Source organism: Delphinus delphis, chromosome 7, assembly GCF_949987515.2.
Source record: "Delphinus delphis chromosome 7, mDelDel1.2, whole genome shotgun sequence".
In the NCBI taxonomy this organism is placed as follows: Eukaryota; Metazoa; Chordata; class Mammalia; order Artiodactyla; family Delphinidae; genus Delphinus; species Delphinus delphis.
Genome location: NC_082689.1, coordinates 7,319,367 through 7,341,540, shown reverse-complemented (window position 1 = coordinate 7,341,540; position 22,174 = coordinate 7,319,367). Strand labels below are relative to the sequence as shown.

Below are 22,174 nucleotides of genomic sequence, written 5' to 3'. Positions count from 1 at the left end.
TGTGGGTGCCTGTGTGTGTGTGTCATTCTCCTACTACTGTGTGATGCAGGATCAGAGGAGAGGCCAAGTTCACAGGAGAGAGGGGAGAACTGGGTCCCACAGGGTGAGGAGACTGGGCCGGCCGGTCTCCACACTGTGGCTCCAGGGCGGGCACCCAGCACCCAGCACCCAGCACGCGGCCCACAGGTGGAGCTACGTGGGAGGCCCGGAGGTCTGCGTCCTCAGCTGGGGCTCAGCTCCCAAACCTAGCATGACCTCAGGGACCCTCGGTAGGTACCGTGTGCTCATGTGCCCAGAACCCCAGAAACCCAAGCCCTCAGGGCCCTTAGGGTCACTAATGCCTGAAGCTTTACACAAAGTTGGGGGAAAGGTCGGTAACTTCTGTCGAATTTTCGAATCGCCCACATTTAAGAATCCCTGGAGCAGTCCATGTCATACTCTTCATGTGAGCTGACTGTACAAGGTCACACAGCCAGTAAGTGAGAGCAGGCAGCTCCTGACTCCCTGTAGGAGAGAGTCTAGGCCAGCGGTCCCCAACCGTTTTGGCACCAGGGGCTGGTTCTGTGGAAGACAACTTTTACACAGACGGGGGTGGGGGATGGGGGGATAGTTCAGACGGTAGTGCGAGCGATGGGGGGCGATGGGGAGACATGGGGGGCGATGGGGGGTGATGGGGAGCCATGGGGGGCGATGGGGACCCATGGGGGTCGATGGGGGGCGAAGGGGAGCGATGGGGACCCATGGGGAGCGATGCGGGCGATGGGGACCCATGGGGAGAGATGCGGGCGATGGGGACCCATGGGGAGAGATGGGGAGCGATGGGGAGCGATGGGGGGTGATGGGGAGCGGCTGTAAATACAGATGAAGCTTCGCTCGCTCACACACCGCTCACCTCCTGCTGTGCTGCCCGGTTCCTAACAGACTGCAGACCGTTACCGGTCCGCGGCCTGGGGGTTGGGGACCCCTGGTCTAGGCCAATGTGACGGCCCGGTGACTGGGGGCAGGTGGGGCCTTCAGCTAAGGGGTCAGGGAAGGCCTCGGTGGAGGTGCTGCTGTGCTGAGACCCAAGGGCAGCCATTGAGCGAGCCCGGCCAGTGCCCAGTGCTCCAGGACAGCCGGGCTGGGGTGGGACACGTGGCTGGGCGTGGGCTCACCTTGATCTTAAACTCCATCTTCTTCTGAATGCTAATCATTTGCTCCGTGCGGCTCATCTTCCTGACGCCCTCGTTGCATGCTTTCACCACCTGGGACGAGAAGGAGGACACATCAGGCCACCCACAGCCAGCTGTCTCTGACCACTTCCTTCGGCCCACTCAGGCCACAGCTGGTCAGTCTCAACTGGGTCTCAGTTCCAGTGTAGAAAATCAGGGCCTTGTCTTTGCTGGGACGTGAACTCCAGAGAACACATAAATCGATGCCGACCCCTCATGTCACCTAAGAGAGCAAATTTCGACCAGAAGACGTCCCTTCTCATCCGTCAGACTGGAAATGTCCCAGGTCTGGGGATCAGGTTCCGTCACACACTGTGGGGGGAGCACAGAGTCCCCCCACCTTCCTGGGAGGCAACCCAGGTACCAAGGGGCCGAATGAAACCACATTTTCTGGGACTTCTGGGGACTCATTCCGAGAGATGATATCTGCACAGGATCCAGAACAGGGGCCGGCACCCAGCAGGCGCGCAGCGTTTAGGAACGAGCCCAAAGACGTGCGTACCGGGATGTCCCCTGCAGTGGCGTTCAGAGCAAGAAAAACTGTCCTCAACCTAAACGTCCATCCACAGGGGTTGATTAGCGCTCATGAATGCACAGAACCCTGTACTCTGAAACCACGAAGAAGTGCAATAATTTTACAGGCGCTAAAATGGAGGGAAAAGCCAACCCGTAAGGCACAAGCCCACCTGCAAAGAATACAGTGGTGTGCGCAGGCGTCTGTCTGGAAAGGGCCTGGAGGGGCCGGCACCAGCGTGCCGGCAGTGGGGTGCGGGAGAACTGCTCACCTTTACCGTCTTCTTTCTGCCTACGAACAGTTTGTGGACTTGTTTGTATTCAGCATCATTTTTATAAATTAAGGGAAAAAGCCCACGTTTATTAAAAAAGGTAAATAATGAGAAGCAAGTGTATACCTGGAAAGTGAAAAGGAGATGAAAGCAGAAAAGCACTTGAAAACAGAAGACACTTGCCAGTGCCCCGAGACCCCTTGGGGCCCAGTGTGGCCAGCTGCCTGGTGGGGGCCGCAATGAAGCCCCCACCTGATCAGGTGTGTGCGTTCCAGGGGTGGGCAGAGGGTCCCGAGAGATGCAGCCTGGCTGGCAGGTCCCTGACCCTCCCTGACCAGCCTGCTCGAGGCTCCAGCCTTTCCCCAGCTGTGTTTCCCAGGATCCAAAGGGTATAATCGCCAGAAGGATCTTGGAGGCCAACTGGCCTGACTGAGGGATGCGAGGAGAGGCCCCTGCGGGGAAAAGACTGCATTAAGCTACAAAGTCCTCATGGCTCCGTGTGGCTCCATGTGGCTTAGAACCACCACCTGGGGCTATAGTCCTTTTACTAAGCTGCTGCCACTGGTACACTAAGTGGAAGGGACTTCCCAACACCAGGCTCTCGTCCATTTCAGGGTCACCAGCGTGACAGAGTGGGCCCTGCACGGCTGCCAGGAGTGGGCTCGCAGCTCCAGCGGACACACTGGAGCCAAATACACGGGACAGCGCTGCTTTCAGACAAATACGTGGGAACAGACACATTCACTGACCCCTCCCGCACGGCCCCTGCTCTGCCGGCAGCTTCCAGGAGGATCCTCTTCTCTCGGAGGATCAGGAGAGGAGATGCTTTCTCCACTCCTGGGCAGGAAAAGCCCAGGCTTGGCAGGGCCGGGCAGTCCTCTCGCGGGGATAGGAGGTGCAGCTCGAGGGCCGGGAGAGGCGGGATCGGGGGGCGGGAGAGGCGCACAGGGCAGAGCTGCATCAGGGCCCAAGAAGGGCCAGAGCCGGCCTCAGAGCGCGGCAAGGGAGGCAAGAGCCATGGCTTTTGACACTGGAAACAGGTCAGTACAAGCGTGGGGCCTCCGAGGGCTGCGGAGGGGAGCGCCTGGGCCTGTGGGTGGCCACAGAGCGGGGGCTGGCGGGAGGGTCCATGAACGTGTCTGCAGGTCAAGTGCCCGGCCGGCCTGGTCCACCCCGCACGTCAGCAGCCTGGGGTGAGAAGCAAGCCCACCCGACTTATTCTTTGGACCCAGTGACCTCTCTGGATTGCCAACTACTAAAATGAATTTGCATCTTCCAGAGACGCACGGGCACAGGAGGGGGCAGGACAGGAAGGTGGGCCTAGAGGAGGAAGACAGCTGACCGGGAAATGTGGAAAGAGGAAAGCACAACTCACCAGCTCCAGTTCCTTGTGCGCACCCAAGGCAGTGCCTTCCCGCTCAGACCTCTCTTCCACCCTCTTCAGGATGTTCTGAGCACAGGCAAAGTCTGCATTTAGTTTCCGCACGTACAGCCATTCCTCCCCTCTCCGCCCGCTTTGGCAGTGGCAGCCTCCCTGCCGCACTGGTCCAAACAGCCTCATGTTGCTGCAACATCCCGGAGCAAAGAGCCCCACCAGTTACGGACTGAGGGCGGGAGAACCTTCCACCAGCCGAGGGCCGAGCATCGCCCACAAGCCTCGCTCGGCTCTAAGATGATAACCACGAGTCAAGGTGGGCACGAGGACCAACTACGAGGGCCAAACCCGAGCCCCAGTCTCCTTACAGTGAAGACCGAAGCAAAGGAGGCAACCAAGTGCGGTGGGAAGGGGGCGGGCGAGGCCCGACAGTGAGGGAAGGGTCGCTCAGGGCTGGCTGTCCCCGAGGTGAGCTCGATGTCTGCAGCAGCATCAGTGGGACTGCCGTTTGAAGCCAAGGAGCAACGACCCTGAGGCTTCGTTAAGTCTGGTCTTATTGATAAAATCCAGTAGTTGGATTTCCTTGCGCTTCGCCTATAAATTACAATGTTTGCATTGGTTTCTGCCTCACAGTTCTCCCCGTGCCCATATTTCTGATCTGCTCTCATTCCATGAAGAGGTTTGGGTGCGTCTGAGCACAGCTCACCTCCCCCCCAGCTGCCCCATGGATGCTGGTCTGAGCTCCAGACCAGACCCAGATCCCTCCCACCTCTGGATGACCCTCAGCTGCAGGCCCCCAGCCTCCCCTGTGCGGTCACCTGCCCCGCCTCTGCCTGCCAGCCAAGCCAGACACACGCAGTCAGCTCCGATGCCTCCTTACCCTCCCCCCCACCAACATGGGGTCACCAACCCTTCCTGTAATCATCCCCCGACTCCCAAATCCATCTCCCAGTGAACAGGATGGCTCAGGCTCCACCTTTTCTCATTGGGATAAAACCCCATCTGACCAGGTCCTGCTCCTGGCCTCAGGCAGAGGGTGGTGTGGCTTCTTCAGCCTGGGCACAAGCCCTCCACGCTGGCCTCCTCTCTGGTGGGCCCCTCCCTACCTCCTGCGGTAACTGGCGGGTGTACCGGGAGCACCCCGCCTACATTCACCCCTCGGACGCGCTGCCTCTGAACCTCAGTCCCATTTCCACTCTTGCCCTCCTGCCTGATACCCTCCACACGGCAGCTGCTTTGAGCTCTTACCAGCGTCAACTAGATGGAATGACTCCCCATCACACTGCGGATAGAACCCAATGTCTTACCCGGCTCCTTAGGCCCCTGTTCAGCCTCTGCCCACATCTGCACACCCATTCCCATCATGTTCCCCCAGCTCACCGCTGGCCGCCCCGTCTGTGTACCTTGCTGCCCCAGGGCCTTTGCATAAGCAGCTCCCTGTCAGATGAATGGCTCCTCCCTGTCGGCCAAGTCTTAGCTTAAATGTCACTCATCCGAGTCTTTCCTGATCCCCCAACTGGCAGTGGGCAGGCAGTCACCACCATCATGTCACTCTGTTTCACTGTCCTCAGCCATGACCACTTCCTGGTTGTGTGTGTGTGTGTGTGTGTGTGTGTGTGTGTGTGTGTCTCCCCACCCTCCCCCAGAATGTGGCTCTGCGGAAGCAGGGGCTGAGTCTCCCACTGCCTGGCACACAGTAGGAGCTTAATTAGGATTTGTGGAACAAATGGACTTCTGGAAACAGAAAGCCAGCCTAGAATGACCAAAGCCAACAGCCCGCAGCAGGAGAAGTGTGTGTCAGGGGAGAGAGGCTGGTACCTGGACCAAAAGCTTGAGGCGCGTGATCCTCTGGAAAGGCAGGATGAGGAAGGAGGAGAGGGGCAGCCCCCTGCACTTGGGGTCCAGCTCCAGCTGCGTGATCAGCTCCCGAAAGGCTGCCTTCTCCTGGCTGGGGACACAGACAAGAGAGTAGGTCTCTGGCTCGTGGGAGGCGCAAATTGGAGGGGGTTCTTCCCCGTCCTCAGACCCCCTAAGAACCAGACAGCCCACAAGCACAGAAAACGCGTCGATTTCTTCTCTCCTCTCTCTTTTTTTTTTAATGGAAAATAAACTGTTTGTGTACAAGTCAAATAACAATAGTGACTTCACACGCCAGGCCCATGAAGTCTTAGCAAAATATGCTGTGTGTGGGAGGGCAAGAATTCCTTGCGTGGCCAAGGCTATGAATCAGATGCAGAATTCGATGATTTACCCAGCAGGAAACGGTGGCAAGGTAAACCCACGTAATGACAGGAGCAGGCAGCAGGCTGGAGACGGCTGCAGGGAGAACCTGTGCTACTCCTGCCAGGTGGGGATGTCTCGTCTGCAGACGGGCTGGGCAGTGGGAACCACTGCTGGAGATCAGACGCGGGCCCTGGACTGCCCGTCATTAGGGACACGGCGCTCAGGCCCAGGGAGTCTGCTCTCACGGGCCACACCAGTGGACCCCTGGGCACTGCAACATCTAGAATCCTATTCTCCTGCGTGATTGTCTTCTCAACGTTCGTCCTCAAAACTGGCATCCCGATTCCCTCAAATCCCAGTTTCAAACCCCAAATGTAAAACACCCAAACCCCTGAATACTCAAACTTTAAAACATCCCCAGTGAACTACACGGCTTGATAGAAAGACCCAACGGAGCATAACGTCCAGAGGTCACTACTTAGAGTCCTTTGGTGCCCACGAGTGTGCTAAGAACACAGCACTGGTTAAACTGGTTGAAACGTGGCACAGACGTGAAGAATTCAAAAGACGCAAGTTAATGAAAAAACTCTCTCATCAACGGAAACCCCAAGAAAGTTTACAAAATGGGCAGATGAGTAAATTCAAGGGCTTTGCTGGAGAACCACCAGAAAGACTCCCTCCCCCCAATCCTTGCCTTGTCTCTAGTTCAAACCACTTTCCTGCCGTCTTGGGCCTCGAGTTGTCCTCTTGGCCTCAAGCTCCCTTTTCTAAAACTCACAGAGCTCTGCACGGCCATCTGGACACGGGTCCGGTGGGCGCCATGGCTGACTGTCCCGGGGTCAACATTTCCCTAGTGACACCGAAAGCCCCAGAACGTGCCGGAGTTGGATGCTGTCCTGGGAAAGCAGAGACCCAGGGACCACAGCTCAGTGTCAGCACAAGAGGAGGGGGCCGCCGGGGCCACGCCTGCGTGATGGCCCCGCTGCCCAGCCATACTCACAGCAGCTGCTTGTAGGTCCTCTCCTGGTAGGTCTGGTTGCTGACGTAGGTGATGTAGACGGAGAAGTGGTCGGCGGCGTAGAGGTACACGATGTCGCACACGTCTGAGATGACGATGTTCTCCTCCATCCTGCGCTCCAGCTCCAAGAGAAACCTGCAGCGGGCGGCGGCCGGGTTAGGGGTGGCTGGCTGGCTGCGGAGACTCGGGACATGTCTCCACCAAACCAACCAACACGACAGGAGGAGGTCCCAGCGAGGGGGGCACGTTCTGTCACATCACGGAATTACTTGTTCAGTTTTATAGGTGGGTAGTGACATTAGGAGCATTTTTTTTTTTTTTTTTTTTGCGGTACGCGGGCCTCTCACTGCTGTGGCCTCTCGCGTTGCGGAGCACAGGCTCCGGACGCGCAGGCTCAGCGGCCATGGCTCACGGGCCCAGCCGCTCCGCGGCATGTGGGATCTTCCCGGGCCAGGGCACGAACCCGTGTCCCCTGCATCGGCAGGTGGACTCTCAACCACTGCACCACCAGGGAAGCCCTAGGAGCATTTTTAAAAGGGAGAGACCTCATCTTTTACGTCCACACTGATGCGTTTACAGTTGAAGTGAGATGACGATGGTGATCTGCTTCAGAACAATCCCGTGGGTGAACCTAATGCTGAAGCGTGGGCTTGCTACACTGGTGTCTCTACTTCTGCATGCTTGGGATTTTCCATAACAAAATATAAATAAATACAAAAATAAATAGACACCCCTCCCCCAGTGGGGGTGAGCAGCAGAGACCGAGGCGTCTCCGAGGCTGCTCTGGTCTCAGTCAGCTCCCGCCTTCCTGAGCCTACCAGGTGGGGGGCTGCCACGAGGATCTGGGGGCTGCAAACGGAAAGGTGGGGTGTCCATGTGGAGGGGGACCGACTCAGGAGGGTCCATGGAGAGCCACACACGGGTGTGGGTTTGCTGCTGCCCGCGTGCTACTTCACATCTGAACGGGCGGGGACGGACCAGCTCATAAAAGCTGAGTTCTGCACTTTTAGCTGCAAACCTCCCCAGGCTACAGTGAAAAGGGTAAATGGGTCTTTTATCCTAACGGAATGACGGGAGTTCATTTCTTCTTTGCAATAATCAGTCAATAGATGTCTATTCCTCCTCCACTTAAGCTCATCCCATCCTTCTTTAGGCAAAAGAAGTACAGTCCCAATCGCCACCTCCACACACCCTGGCTAACACCACGCAACCAGAGAAGAGAAAGTGTCAATCCAGGACCGCGCTCCGCGTTGGCCCTCAGAGGGTCTCGGGCCCCGCACACACCAAGCCAGGGCCTTGTGAGGTCAGGATAAAGAGCAGCTCACATGGACACCCCCGGACCAGGTCGTGACACCCGCCACTGATGTGCCTTATTGTGTGAGACACACGGAGCACCTGCGTGGCCGGGGGGGGGACCTGCAGGCAGCCGTCCTGTCCAGGGGGACGCGACGGGCCTCGTTGCTGGGAGATCTTTGGGTTTATGTATTTAGTTACATCTTATTACAGAAAATTCCAAACCTACAAAAGCAGAGAAGCCAGAGTAACAGGCAGTGCCGCCAGCCCCGGACGTGCCCCAGGCGAGGAGGAGGGACAGGAAGGGGCCCCACGAGGACCCGGGCGGAGGCTCACCGCTCACTGACGGCCATGACGTCCAGCACGTTGGAGAAGAGGATGTGTGCCTCGGACGGGTGCAGGATCTTCTTCAGGCGCTCGTTCTCCATGAAGTGGGACACGAGCAGGTTCAGGCTTTTGTAGTAGGAGGCCTCGGAAGTCACCAGCTCGAACATGGCCTGGGACGTGAGGAGGGCCAGCGGTCAGCACCTAGGACTCGTCTCCCCCCCGCTCTCAGATGCAAAGGTTTCATTTTAGTTTAGTTTTTTGGCTGCCATGCACGGCTTGCGGGATCTTAGTTCCCCGACCAGGAATCAAACCTGTGGCCCCTGCAATGAAAGCACCGAGTCCTAACCCCTGGACCACCAGGGAAAGTCCCCAGATGCAAAGGTTTTAAAAGTGAAGGAAGACTGCTGTCGGGGTCTGCGTTGGCAAGGGCGCTGCCATCCGTGGCCAAGACCGCTTGCGCCGCTCACGAGAGTGAAGCCGGAGATAGCCTCGTGTCCGAGTACGGAACAAGGTCAAACACGAGGGGCCAGCCATCCGCTGGGTTCCCGACAGCTGCTGAGGGTGACTCAGGACTGTTTCCTGGTGCGGAATGGGTGAGAGAGTCAGCAGTAGAAGGACCCCACTTCTACACGCCCAGAAAAATGTCCGGAAGGAAACAGGCCATAATGTCAACCACAGGTGTCAGTAGGGGGTGGAGTTTGGGGGTGACTTTTACTCTTTTCTTTTTACCCTTTCAACTGTCTAAAAATTGAAGAATGAGCATATATTGTTTCTTTCATGGTCTTATTTTATAATGTAATTGATAAAGCAATTTTCATTTTGAAAAAAGAAAGAGAAAGAAGACAGAGAAAGAAATCCATAACCTGATAAGCTTTCTGGAGGCGCCTTCATTCTCTATCACGCTTATCACCTGATTATTGAGTCTATGAAACAGCAAACTCACCGGACCTCTGTTCCCTTACGTGTCATCTGTGAAGCGAGGGCAGTAGTTGCTGGTTCACCCTCCTTCCTTACTCTCAAGCAAACCCATGACCCTTCCTGAGACCACCCTGGGACCACCCTCACCTTCCTCTCCCCCATCTCTCTCTGCTGTTCCTCAGCTTAGGGTGGGTTCAGGTCTGGGCCCACGGTGGCTGCCCAGAAGGGACAGTGTAGTGGGATGAATTGTGCGCCCACCCAGAGCTGTGTCCACGTGCCAAGCTCCAGCACCTGTGAACGTGAACCTGTTTGGCAAAAGGGTCTTTGCGGATGTAGGTGAAGGATGTCAAGGTGAGGAGACCATCCTGGATTGAGGGTCTAAATCCAATGACAGGTGTCCTTACAGGAGAGATGCAGAGGGAGATCTGGCAGACACACAGGGAAGAAGGCCACGTGAGGACACAGGAAGAGACTGGAGTGATGCTGCTTCAAGCTAAGGAACGGGAGCCACCGGAAGCGGAAAGAGGCAGAACTGCCAACACGCTGATTTCAGGCTTCTGGCCTCTACAACTGGGGGAGAATAAATTACCACCCAGTTTGTGCTAATTTCTTACTGCAGCCCCAGGAAACAACACAGACAGACAGAGGAGCGCTGGGAGATGGGACAGCGATGAGTGTAGGGGGCCCTGGTCCCTTCCCAGCATCCCGACCACCCCACATCTCACCTCCCTTTGGGGTCCTCCATCCTCCCACTGACCAGAACCCTGACCCAGGCAGGGCTCAAGGCTCTGGCCACGAAAGCTAGTGCTGCCGGGGCTAGGAAGGATGGTGGAAGGAAGGGAGACAGGGAAGGGAAGAGGGAGGGAGGACCAGCATGTGTTCCAGACACACAAGGCGCCTGCTCGTTCCATCCTCACTGGTCCCCCAGGAAGGACGTACAGAAGTTCGCATTTCGCTAAAAGGAAACGGATGCAGAGGTTAAGCAATGCCCCAGAGTTACTGCTGGAGGGTGTGGAAGATTCAACCCAAGGTTCTTCCAAGTTCTGGGCTCTGCCCACCAGTACCCACCCCTGCTGACTTAGGAGCAGGCAGAGCGGGGATTCAATGGCGTCTGCAGGAGGCCTGGCCCGCTGCTTCCCTGCAAAGCTCGGACCCACAGCCAACCTGGCAGAGCACTTTAAAATGAGCGACATATTTGTAAGTTGGGAGCTCACTCCAGGGTGGCCCACAAATGACAGACCGTGGGCCACCATCAGAGGAGAGCCCACCGGTCCCCTAGCGTCTGTGCCTCGCTCAAGACAGTGAGAGGAGGCACTGAAACGAGCTGGCGGCCTCTCTGTAACTGTCCCCGAGTCACAGATGCTTGGTCCGCTTAAAGATACGAAACACACAAAGCACATCCCGCTGGCCTCACTCACGCCAGAGCTGAGGCCTTGGCACGGAAGGCCCCACCCTCTGTTCTGCCAACGTCCAGCCAAGCCCTGCCGGGCAAGGCTGAGACCGCGCTGGGCAGGAAGTTCCCGGAATCATCTCTGTTACAGATGCTGACAACAAAAATCACTTTCCTGCTGCTAAATTTAAGTTTCTTAAGACAACGTCAGGCCGTTACAGCTTGCAAGTTCTAAGCAAATGTAACTAAAAGAAGCAAAACAAAACAGCCCAAACCGAGACAGATGAGTGTTGCAGACACCGAGAGAGGAAAACACCACCGTGCCCAGGACGCAGCCCCGCAGACAAACGTCTCCCCGAGCGACGCCTGGACGCACAGCTGTGGGATCACACGTGGGAAAGGTGCCCAGACCCCTGAGAGCATCACCATCCTGACCCCCGGGAGGATGAGGGGTCGGGGGCCGCCGGGCAGTGCCAGGCGGGCCTCTCAGCCGCTGACACGCAGCGGGCGTTGGGCCTGAATCACTGCTCCTTGATCCCGGCTGCGCCCATCTGCCACAACCTCACCCCCTCTTTCTCCGTTTATAGGCAACTAGTCACCCGTGGATTTTTGTTTTCCAGGGTGTTTGTCTTTATTTTATATGCCAAACTATTTGCCACATCAATATGGTCGTCCTTTCCTCATCAATATTATTTTTACCCTCAGTCATTCAAGCTTTTGCACGGTGTGTGGAGCCGACAAGGTCCAGGCCCTGCTCACTCGTTCATTCATTCGTTCATTCATTCGTCCGCAAACGCTGACGAGCACTGGTCCGGGCACCCGGGACTCCTCCTCCGTGAACACGGCAAACTCCCTGCTTCCGTCCCAGGGCAGTGAGGGCAGAGCAGACAGGAGTAAAGTGCATCCCGCTGGGTGTGAGGGATGCTACGAGCAGACGGGAAGAGGTGTGTGTGAGCACGTGAGAGTGTGTATATAGGTGTGTGACTGTGTGTGCGTGAGTGCGTGACTGCGTATATGTCAGTGTGTGTGTGTGTGAGTTACTTACTGCAGAGAATCCCTCCTTGGCGAAAGCAGCCGCTGCTCTGCGGCCGGGCTGGCGGAGGCCCCGCGCTGCCCGCCGTCGGGGTGCAGGGCTCACACAGGACCATCATCCTCGGGAGCTCGGCTGGACTGACCCGAAGTTTCTGAATCACAGCTTGGTCTCCCATCGGTGCTTAGTGCTGGATTATTCCACTTGGTATCCGCCAACAGTCATGTTACGCTTCCTGGGTTTTTCACAACCCCGCCACTACTAAGCCCAACTCCCTCCTGGGTTCTTTGCCAAGGGTAAGAGCCGGGCAGCTCTGGACCTTTCTTTGAGGGGCCAGTCCGGGTGGTTTTGCAGCCAGTGAGGGCCGTGCTGGGCCTGGTGTCCACCACAGGCCGCTGAGGAGCAGAGCTGTCAAGCCTTCGGCCTTGGAGTTAGCCAGAGAATTGCTTCATCCCACTAAGCCTCAGTTCCCACGTGTGCAGAATAAGGACCACAGTCCCCAGAGGAAAGGCCCAGCTGGGGCCGGCCTGTCTCAAAGCACCTGGCAGATGTCCAGGGCCGTAATCCATCCGACATCCGTGTGTCGTCTTCACAGGACCTCAAGTGCTTCACGGATGGAGCTCCAGCCAGAGGGGTCAAGGAGGGCCTGTACCAGGAGGTGCCACTGGGTGTGAGTGCCAAAGTATGACCCGTTCAGAGCAGGGGTGTGGACACCAGGTGGAGGTGGGAGACGGGTGGTGGAGAGGGAGCTGGGGGATGGGCCTGGCGGCCAGACCAGTAGAGGAGTCACGTGGGGGCAGAGCAGGCTTCTGCGCACAGTCTTAAGTCCACCCTGCTGGCCGCCGTGTGGGCCAGAACCACACAGCCTTGCGTTCCGGAGTCCCGGGGCTGCTCGACGCTCCTGGGCTCCGCACGTGCTCTTGCCGCTTCCCCCGCCGGCCTGTGGATGAGAAGCCATGCCTGTCTCCCCACAGGCTTTGGAAGAAATGGATTAGATTTTTCTCAGTAAACTTAGACTTTTCTCCAAAAAAAGGAAACAATGTATCAGAGAAATCACCGGAGTTCCAGCTGAGACCATCGCCACAGTCTCATGAGCTGAGAGGGTTCAGCTTCGGTCGGTGAGCATCTCCCCTTCCCCAGGGGAGTCCAGAAACTTCCGAGCCTGCAGACCCCAGGCCAGCCCTGCACCCCACGGAACAGAAGACGCCCCACAGATGCACAGAACCAGGAGCCCTCTCCCGAGGCAGCCCAGGCCTCGGTGCTGTTTGGGTTCAGGGCCCTCAGCAGCCTTGGGACTGGAGCAGCCCTGGGTCAGGCCCACCTGGACCACCCTAGTCAAGCAGTGCATTTGAAGAAACAGGGGAGACCCCTGACCCATCAGCAAGGGGATGAAAGAGGAAGCCAGGACACCAAGCAAAGGCTGCTTCTGATCGAAAAAGTGAAAAAAACAGCCCCACAGAGAGCGCTGTCCGTTAAGAACTCAGTTTACGGACCCACAATTTCCTGTGATCTAAGACAGTTCAGCCTGTGGTATCTCATTTTCTGACGCGGGTCCTCACGGTCCGGGCAGGCAGCTCACATCATCGGCCTCCACGCTCCACCCTGATGTCCCCATTGGTATGCGGGTCCTTCCTTCCTACAGCATCAGTGACGCTCAAGGCTGAACAGTCCTTTGCCTTCTTTACCTGCACCGTCTCCACCTTAAAATTCAGATTCTCTGTGGACCCCGTATGTGGTCATTCTATTCCGATTTGGATTGGTTTCGGCTTCCTGGCCTTGGTGTCAAGGCTTCACAGTGGTCTTTGATGCCATAACCTTTATTATGATGCTGTGGTGTGGCCTGAGTCACCAGGGGTCAGAGACAAAAGCGGGCTGACCGAGGACAGACGCTACCCACCACCTCCCTTCACTACTGTTGTTGTCTGGTGTGTCACTGGCAGAGCCGGGAAGCAAAAGCATCCCCTTACCCCTAAGGGTCCCAGGAGGCACCTTCACCTCTTCCTGCATCCCAGGTTCCTTCCAGGACAGACTGTCGGCAGTGGCCGGGACTAAGCTCTTGTCTGAGCAGATGTACAGAAAGGATCTTCTCAGGTAGCCTGCGTTTTCCCACCTGTTACGGACTGAATTGTGTCCCCCAAAATTCACATGTTGAAGTCCTAACCCCCAATGTGACTGCATTTGGAGACGGGGCCTTTGAAGAGGTACTTACAGTTAATGCGCTCATAAGGGTGAGCCCCTAATCCAATATGACTGGTGAACTTAAGAAGAGGGACAGACACCTCACACCTCTGTGTAAGGGATGCACATATACAGAGGAAAGACCATGTGAGGACACAGTGAGAAGGTGGCCACCTGCAAACCAAGGAGGGAGGCCTCACCAGAAACCAACCCTGCCAGCACCTTGATCTTGGACTTCCAGCCCCCAGAACTATGAGAATAAATGTCTGTGGGTTAGCCACCCAGTCTGAGGTATTCTGTTATGGCAGCCCAGATCATGGGACTGGAGGGTGAGGGCGGGGGGCCCCTCCTGACACAGGACACACATCCCTCAAGGAACAAGGCAACGTTAGACATTATTCCAAACTGCTGTAAAAGAGGCCTGGGACCAGAGTCCAGAGAAAGGAGACGTTCTCTGCAGTAGGCGCCCAGGTGACTGGGGAGGGGACCAGAATGATGACTGTTCATCAAGATTCTGTGAAACAGCATGTACTGCTTCCAGAAAATCACACTGGGGAGAAAAAGGCTGTTTTGCAAGATCTGCTGAGCACTCCCCGATGCCCCTTTGCCAGCTTGGGCACCACTCTCTCTCCAAATCGAGGAAACTCTTGGCTCCATTTCTCTCTTAGTCAGTACCTTCCTGTCTGAGACACACTGATGGGTGGGACACTTCATTGGTAAACAGTGGCCGTAAATGTCCCTGTTCTCTCTCTTGTCTACGCAGGGTTATCGGAGATAAATGGCACCAGCGGGCAAGTAATAGTGACAGCTGCCATTTGTCCAGCTCCTAACCCGTGCCTGGTGTGATGCTGAGTACTTCCAACGCGTCACCTCCCTCCGTCCTCACTGCAATCCTGGAGGTCGCCCAACCGTCCCCACCGTGCGGATGAGAGTGCCGGGGCCACACAGCGAGTGAGTGGCAAAAGCACGGTTCGCACCCCATCCTTTTGACCTCAGGGCTCTGTGTCTTGACCGCCCTGCTAGAGACGCCCTTCCACAGAAATGCCCAGGCTTTCCCGTGAGTCTGCAGGCCTGCGGTGGCGCCAGGCTGGCAGCCCCTCTCCTTGCAGGTCGGTCTCAGTCTGCTGTTATTTATGCAGAAGCCACTTCCTTCCCACCCCAGGTTCTTTCCAGGTTCTTGATCATCTTTTTAGCTTTACATGGTGCTTGATAATAAGTTTGTTAAGCGAAAACCTAACCCAGTGCTCAAATGCGAACCAGGCCTGGCGTCGGGTCGATGAGTCGTGCCCACGACTCACAACTTCCACCCAAAGGCTCGGCTCCCAGACCCGTCCTCCTCGGGGCCGTCTGTGTCTCTTTACAAGGACACTGTTGGCTGTGCCCGTCGTTCGTCCTCCTTTCCTAGCTCCTGCTGGCCTAAATGTCCGATGCCCCATCTCCTTTACCAGGTGGCTTCCTGAAAGGCCTGGCCTGGGTGCAGCAACCAGGAAACTCCAAATGTTTACTGAGCACCTCCCAAGAGCTGGGGGCTGGGGGCTGCGGGCACTGGGGATTCCCGAGATGACCAAGAGCTGCTCCCTGCCCCTGGGAGGTCGCCGGCTCAGGAGACCGCAGCTGCTAGGGGGCTGGGGTCCGTGATGCTGTCCTGCCCTCCCCATCTCACTCATTCCACAGACATGTGCCCAGAGCCACCAGGGAGGAGGCGGCTTGGGCACAGCCAATGACAGCTCTGCAGTGATGCCCACAGTGGAGTGGGAGGGGGCTTTGCCATGGCAGGGGGAGATGGGGAGGCAGGCAGCCAGAGGAGGCTTCTGGAAGGGGCTGTCAGAGTCAAAGAGCCAATAAGACTTAGCCAGGCAAAAAGGAAAAAAAAAACCCCAGTATTTCTCAGCCTGGTCCTGCGACCACAGGTGTTTGCGAAAATGCAGATTCCCAGGAACCTCCCCAGCGCCCAGCATAACTCGTCCTTTAACAAGATCCCCAGGTCGTTCTGAGGCATGGCAGAGTCTGAGGACCCCTGGTGCCAGGGCTGGGGGCCCCCAGCCCCAAAGCCTCCCCGGGTACCTTTCTTTCGCACTTATCACCCTGAGTGCTAAGCGTTAGGGCACCTGCCCGCTGCCGGACTTCGCTGTTAGTGCCTGGAGGGTGGGAGGAGATGGACAGAAAGCTGGGTCAGAATGCCAAGGGGTTTGGGGGGGGGGGTCCCTCCTCGGGCTCAGGCTGCCTTAGAGGCCATGGGATGTCACAGTCCAGGCTCTGTGCCCTTGTGCTGGTGGGAGTTAGGACCACTTTGGTTGGCTGCAGGCTGAGCCCTGTGCTTGAGACGCTCAGCCCCTGTGTAGACCACAGACCCCAAAGGCAAACCCGCGGCCCCTGAGGGCCTGAGGCTGCCCCAGCCGCTGAGGCGAGCTGCCTCCCCGCTCCTCTGGGGGTGTCAGCTGGAGCCGGGGAGCGGTGTCCTCCGTCAGAGGCTGCGTCTGCTCTCTGCTTTGGGCCTTGAGCCCTTGGGCTGCCAGCAGCAGCCACCCTGGGTGGACCTGCATCCTCGCTCTGCCAGACCTTGCTTCCCACGTGATCCTACTGTCCATTAACAAAGCTTTCCTCACTTCTGCGGCTAGAAGCGTAATTCATACCCCAGAGGCATTAGAGTGGACAGAAGTGACTCTGAAAAGGCTTTTAGTTAAGAAGCAGCCCCTAGAGCCTCTCTCTCATCCTCGAATAATTACAATGGAGTCAGATTCCAGAGCCCAGGCTCTGCTGCAGCGTGGTCTCTAGTCAGTGCGGGAAATGCAAGAAGTGCCAAGACCAGGGGCCTCCACGGGGGCCACGAGGCCTCAGCGTCACCCAGCGTGATGACAGCTAGTCCCGGGGCTGCTGTGAAACTAGGGGTCACACATTAAATGCGAGCTGGCATGCAGGCCCTGGGGGTCCAATGTGCCTCCACACCACCAGCTGCCCAAACCCAAGCCTTGGCCAAGCTCGCACACACCACAAGCCAATTGTTACGTTTTCTCAAGATGACCTGGTTAATGAGATAACTTACAAAAAAGTACACACTAAAGTAGACATAAAGTTTAAAAGACACATGCTTGAAAAGATGCCCAGCCGCATTCACAACAGGAGAAATGCAAAGCAAAACCACAACGCAGCATCATTTATGATCTTTCACACGGGTCCAGATAAACTCGTCGGATGCTGTACCACATTGGTGACAGGGAACCAGCACCCTCTCATACGGCTGAAGTGTGAAGACAACTTGGCAATATCTTCTCAAAATTTAAAAAGTATGTAATCTTTAACCCGACAGTTCCACTTAGCAATTCCCATAGTATTCCACTGCACAGATCTGTCTTTTATTACTATAAATAATGCTGCAATGAACATCCTTGATACACAACATTTCTAGTTGCAGTCCATTAACAGGAGACTGGTTAAATAAATTATGGAACATCATAAACGATGGAGGTCCATAAAGCTAGAAAAAAAAAAAAGTAGGAAAAGAAAAGAAAAACAAGAACGGGGAACTCTGTTTGGGCTGATCTGGAAATACTGTCAAAACATTTTGCTAAGTAAAAGAAAAAAAAGCAAGGCACACGGCAGTGTACATAGAGTTTACCACTTGTGTAACACACACAAACACGCACGCACAAGCACACACACACTGGCCCTCAGGGCCAGGGGTTGGTGGGGGGAAATATTTTCGCTGTAATTCTGTTTGCTCTGTTTCAAGTTTATATCAGGTGCATAAATTATTTATCCAAAAGATTTACTTTAAAAATGATAAATGGTAACACTGTCACTTTGCTAAAGTAGGTATAGGTGCTTGCTTTCTAAATCAAATAGAAGAGGGGCTATCTGATATTTTGGGTGACGGTTCCTGTCCACCTTAAAGCATGGGGCAAAGATCCCTGCCCCCTCTGAATTTGGGATTAATTTGCTGAATTGTTAGGGTTTATCCTACAGAGAGAAATATATGATTCAATGAAGGTTGGTAAATAAAATAATCACGATTCAATTTTCTGATAGAAGTATATCATGTTAAAAACCGTAAGTAATTTCCTTCTAAAATGGACTGCTTTCTTTTGGAAAAAAAATATAAGTATATTTCAGTTCTAAGTTGTGAAAACAAGTTGAAAAACAACAAAAATACAACTCTGATTTCAGAGGCTGAGCACACTCAGACTGTGAGTTATAACCAAACTTGCTAGCTCCCTGGGAAGTCACTCCCTCCTCGTTCCCAGGGGGACGAGGCTGGAAGTCTAGTTCGGGCACGTAGGGGCGGTGCCACCTCAAGTGCCAGCCTGGGTGGACCGCCCCTCGGGAGTTACATGTAGCCCTGTTTCCATGGAGATGCTCAAAATATCATTCCCGGCTCATTTTTCGAACTGTGCACAGCCAGCCCCCCAAGATCGGGGACCATGTGGAGTCCGTCTTTATCTGATCTGGGGACACCACCCAGGCCAGCGGCAGGAGCGACTGCTCCAGGGACGGTGCTGGGTCAGCACCTCCAGCTTCCCCTTCGTTTCTCACGGTGTCAGCTGTGGCGAGAGTCAAGCGCTGCCTCATGGTTTGTCGGTTTGTCGCAGTGACTGTCCCCACCTCCCCCATTTGAACGCCTGACCCTTCCCCAGCTGCCCCCTTCCTAACTTTGTAATTTGAATATCTGTCTACTTATTTTCTCAAACCATTGTGTCCTGAAACAGTAATTGAGAAACCATTCCAAATAGGAGGGAACCAAGCGCTTCAGAAAAAGTTAAAAAACAAAAAGTAAACCAAGAAAATCCTACACAACATCTAAGACAACGCTTTCCAATTTCAGCTGTCTAATTTTTACTTTAAAAAGGAGGTGGAAAACATACAATTTTATTCTTTTTTTTTTTTTTTTGCGGTACGCGAGCCTCTCTGTTGTGGCCTCTCCCGTTGCGGAGCACAGGCTCAGAGGCCATGGTTCATGGGCCCAGCTGCTCCACGGCATGTGGGAGCTTCCCGAACCGGGTCACGAACCCGTGTCCCCTGCACTGGCAGGCGGACTCTCAACCACTGCGCCACCAGGGAAGCCCCACAATTTTATTCTTAAATCCTGATTCTTCAGTGACTGATTAAGACTCAGGCCCACCAAAAGGCCATCATTTGGGGGTCTTTTCCTTGTGTGAAAGGTAGTTCATTAGGACCTGCTGCTTTTGTAGCTAAAGAAAGAGGTGTTCCAACAACAGATTGAGCTGCCAGTACAAGCTGCCCGACTTGCTCTGATAAATGAAAAGATGATCTGATGCAGAAGTCACTGATTTGGAACATAAAGTCTGAAGTTCTCAGTGTTGTGTTCATTGCCAGTTATGAACAAAATAGAAAACAGAAACTCACATTAAGCTCTTTAAAATAAATGTGAAAAGTCAGTCTATAAAGACTCAGAGAGAGATGCATTGAAGCCCGTGTGCCCTGTGCTGTTCACTACTGCCTGTGATCGCGGTTATTCTTAGGTCATCCTAACTTACTTACATATCTTGATCTCATCCACTGGAAACGACAAAAATATAATTTATTAAATATCTTTAGTTTCTATGCCCACTGTTCTATACGTGTAATGTTCTATCCTGCATTTTAAAAACAATATGTTATTCTTTCATTCTTTGAAATGAAAAACATTTCATTTCATTCTTTGAAAACACGCTTTTTAACGTTTGTGTCTTTGTATAGTTGTACATTGTCTTACTAAATAAATAATTCCCTATCATTGGGCATTTAGGGCTCTTCCTCCATTCTTCCCCTACTTTTTGCTTGAATGGACAGCCTACTAAGTATTCGTGTACACGTCTGATTATTTTTCAAGCTAAATTTCTAGAAACAGAAACACTAGTCGGTAAATAAACATATTCTTGTAAGGGGGTTAATACAAGCATTGCTATGCTCTTTCCATCAGCTGTGTTCAAGAGAAGTCATTTAAAAATCCCCCCAACGCTAGGTTTTAAATATATTTATATTTAAGAGTCTGCCATTTTGAAATGCCGGTGCCTCAATGTTGCTTTAATTTGTACCTCTTTCATTACCAGTGAGTTTGATTTCTGTCCTTTTTTCATTTAATCACCAGTCACTTTTTCTATGAGATTGTTTTGCTCATTTTTCTTTAGGGTGCTTACCTTTTTCTTACCCATAGAGCTTTCTAACTGATGGAAACCTGGGTTTTGTTGATGTATACAAAAAAAACTAATTTTTGCAGGTTTATTTTATAATCCACCACCTCCCTGCTCTGCCTTATGAGATCCAGTATTTTTTACTCCCCTCAGGATTTTTAAGTAGGCAGCTGTCACTGGCAGATAAGGGTGGTTTTGACCTTCCTTCTTTATGGGTTTGTCTCTTGTTCCTTTCCTCATTGTTCTGCCCTGGCCACGACTTCCAGAGCAACCGCAGAGTCACCAAGCACTATCCTCTCACCTTTACTGTCACCAAAGATTCTTGATTAAGTAGGATGCTGGTTATAGATCTGAGATACTCTTTGTAAATTTCAGAGAGTATCCTTCTGAGCTTTGTTTAGAAATTGATGTTCTACTCCCCTTTTGAACCTCTTTGAAGATCAGGGTATTTTTCTCCTCTGGCCTATTAATATGATAAATTTTGGTTTCAAACATTATACCATCTTTGCAGTAATTTCTGTGCTCAATGTTATTCTTTTAGTGTATCTCCAGATTTGATTTACTTATGTTTTGTGTAAATTTTTGCCTTAATTCAGAGTGAGGCAGCTCTATGTTTTATTTTGGGGGAGAGGCCAGGAGAGTACTTAACAAAATGAAGACATCTAACTCTTTTTACAATGCTTTAGTTTTTAAATGAATGTACAGTAAAATTGACTTTTGGGAGCTCTACAGTTCTATGAATTTTGACCCATGTATAGATTCTTGCAACCAGCACTATAACCAAGACACACAACAGTTCCATCACTCCAAAACACCCCTTGTGCTTTCCCACTCTAGTCACAGCCTACCCCTACCCCTCACCCCTGGCAACCACTGATCTGTTCTCTGTCCCTATAGCTTTGTCATGTTCAGAATGTCATATAAATGGAATCACGTACTGTGTAACCTTTCTGACCTCTTTCACTCAGCAGAATGCCTCTGAGATTCATCTGAGTTGTGTGAATCAATAGTTCATTTCTTTTTCTTACTGAGTAGTGTGCCATTGTACAAATGTTCCAGAGTTTGTTTATCTATCTATCTGTTAAAGGACATTTGGGTTGTTACCAGTTTTGGGCAATTATGAACAGACCTACTATAAACATTCATGTACAGGCTTCTGTGGGAACCTAGGTTTTTGTTTCCTTGGGGCAGTGGTTCTCAACCACGAACTATTTTTGCTACCTGGGTGATATTCAGCGAGGTCTAGAGACATTTTTGGTTGTCACGACTGGGAGTAGGGGTGCTACAGGCATCTGGTAGCAGAGGCCAAGGATGCTGCTAAACCTATAATGCACAGGAGAGCATCCCCCAACAAAGGATGATCCAGCCCAAATGTCAGCAGTGGTGCTGTGGAGACACTGCTCTAGGTAAGTACCCAGGACTGGGCTTGCTGGGCTGCAGGTAAGTGTACGTTTCACTTTATGAGAAACTGCCAGCAGTTCTCCAGAGCAGCTGTGCCGTTTCGTAATCCCACCCGCAACGCATGGGAGCTCCAGTTACTCCACATCCACACCAGCACTTGGTATTGTACTTGAAGTTATTTTTAGCCAGTGTGTATTATTATTATTATTATTAGTTCTAAGAATTTTTGTAGATTCCTTGAGATTATCTATGTGCACAGTCATATCATCCATGAAGAGGGGCAGTTTATTTCCAACTTCCCTGGAGACTTTCTCTTTGACTCAGGGATTCCACAGAAATGTGCTGCTTGATTTCCAAGTGCTTGGAGGTTTTCCTGTTATCTTTTTTTTTTTTTTGCGGTACGCGGGCCTCTCACTGCTGTGGCCTCTCCCGCTGCGGAGCACAGGCTCCGGACGCGCAGGCTCAGCGGCCATGGCTCACGGGCCCAGCCGCTCCGCAGCATGTGGGATCTTCCCGGACCGGGGCACGAACCTGTGTCCCCTGCATCGGCAGGCGGATCCTCAACCACTGCGCCACCAGGGAAGCCCTCACATACAGTTTTAAATTTTCTAGTGACCACATTAAAGAAAGGTAAAAAGAAATGGGGAAATTTTAATATATCTTATTTAATCCAATATATTCAGAATCTTATGTCAACGTATAATATAAAAATTATTAATAAGATAGTTTACTTTCTTTTCCCTTGTACTAAATCTGCAAAATTTGGTGTGTATTTTACACACACAGTGCACCTCAATTAGGACTAGCCACGTGTCAAGCACTCGAGAGCCACGTGTGGCAGGGGGCTACCAAAGTGGGCAGTGCAGCTTTAGAGAGTACAAAGATCAGTGAAAAGAT

At 53.3% G+C, this 22,174-nt stretch overlaps 1 protein-coding gene across 1 annotated transcript in view; it reads right to left on the bottom strand.

Annotated features, from left to right (window-relative positions):
- NGEF (neuronal guanine nucleotide exchange factor) overlaps positions 1 to 22,174 on the bottom strand; it is a 39,914-nt gene that overhangs the window by 5,188 nt on the left and 12,552 nt on the right. The window contains exons 4-8 of the mRNA XM_060015915.1: positions 8,242 to 8,402; positions 6,595 to 6,747; positions 5,190 to 5,319; positions 3,372 to 3,446; positions 1,155 to 1,244 (exon numbers count right to left, since the gene is read on the bottom strand). Of these exons, the coding sequence (XP_059871898.1) occupies positions 1,155 to 1,244; positions 3,372 to 3,446; positions 5,190 to 5,319; positions 6,595 to 6,747; positions 8,242 to 8,402 (609 nt within the window). The remainder of the gene's footprint in view (positions 1 to 1,154; positions 1,245 to 3,371; positions 3,447 to 5,189; positions 5,320 to 6,594; positions 6,748 to 8,241; positions 8,403 to 22,174) is intronic.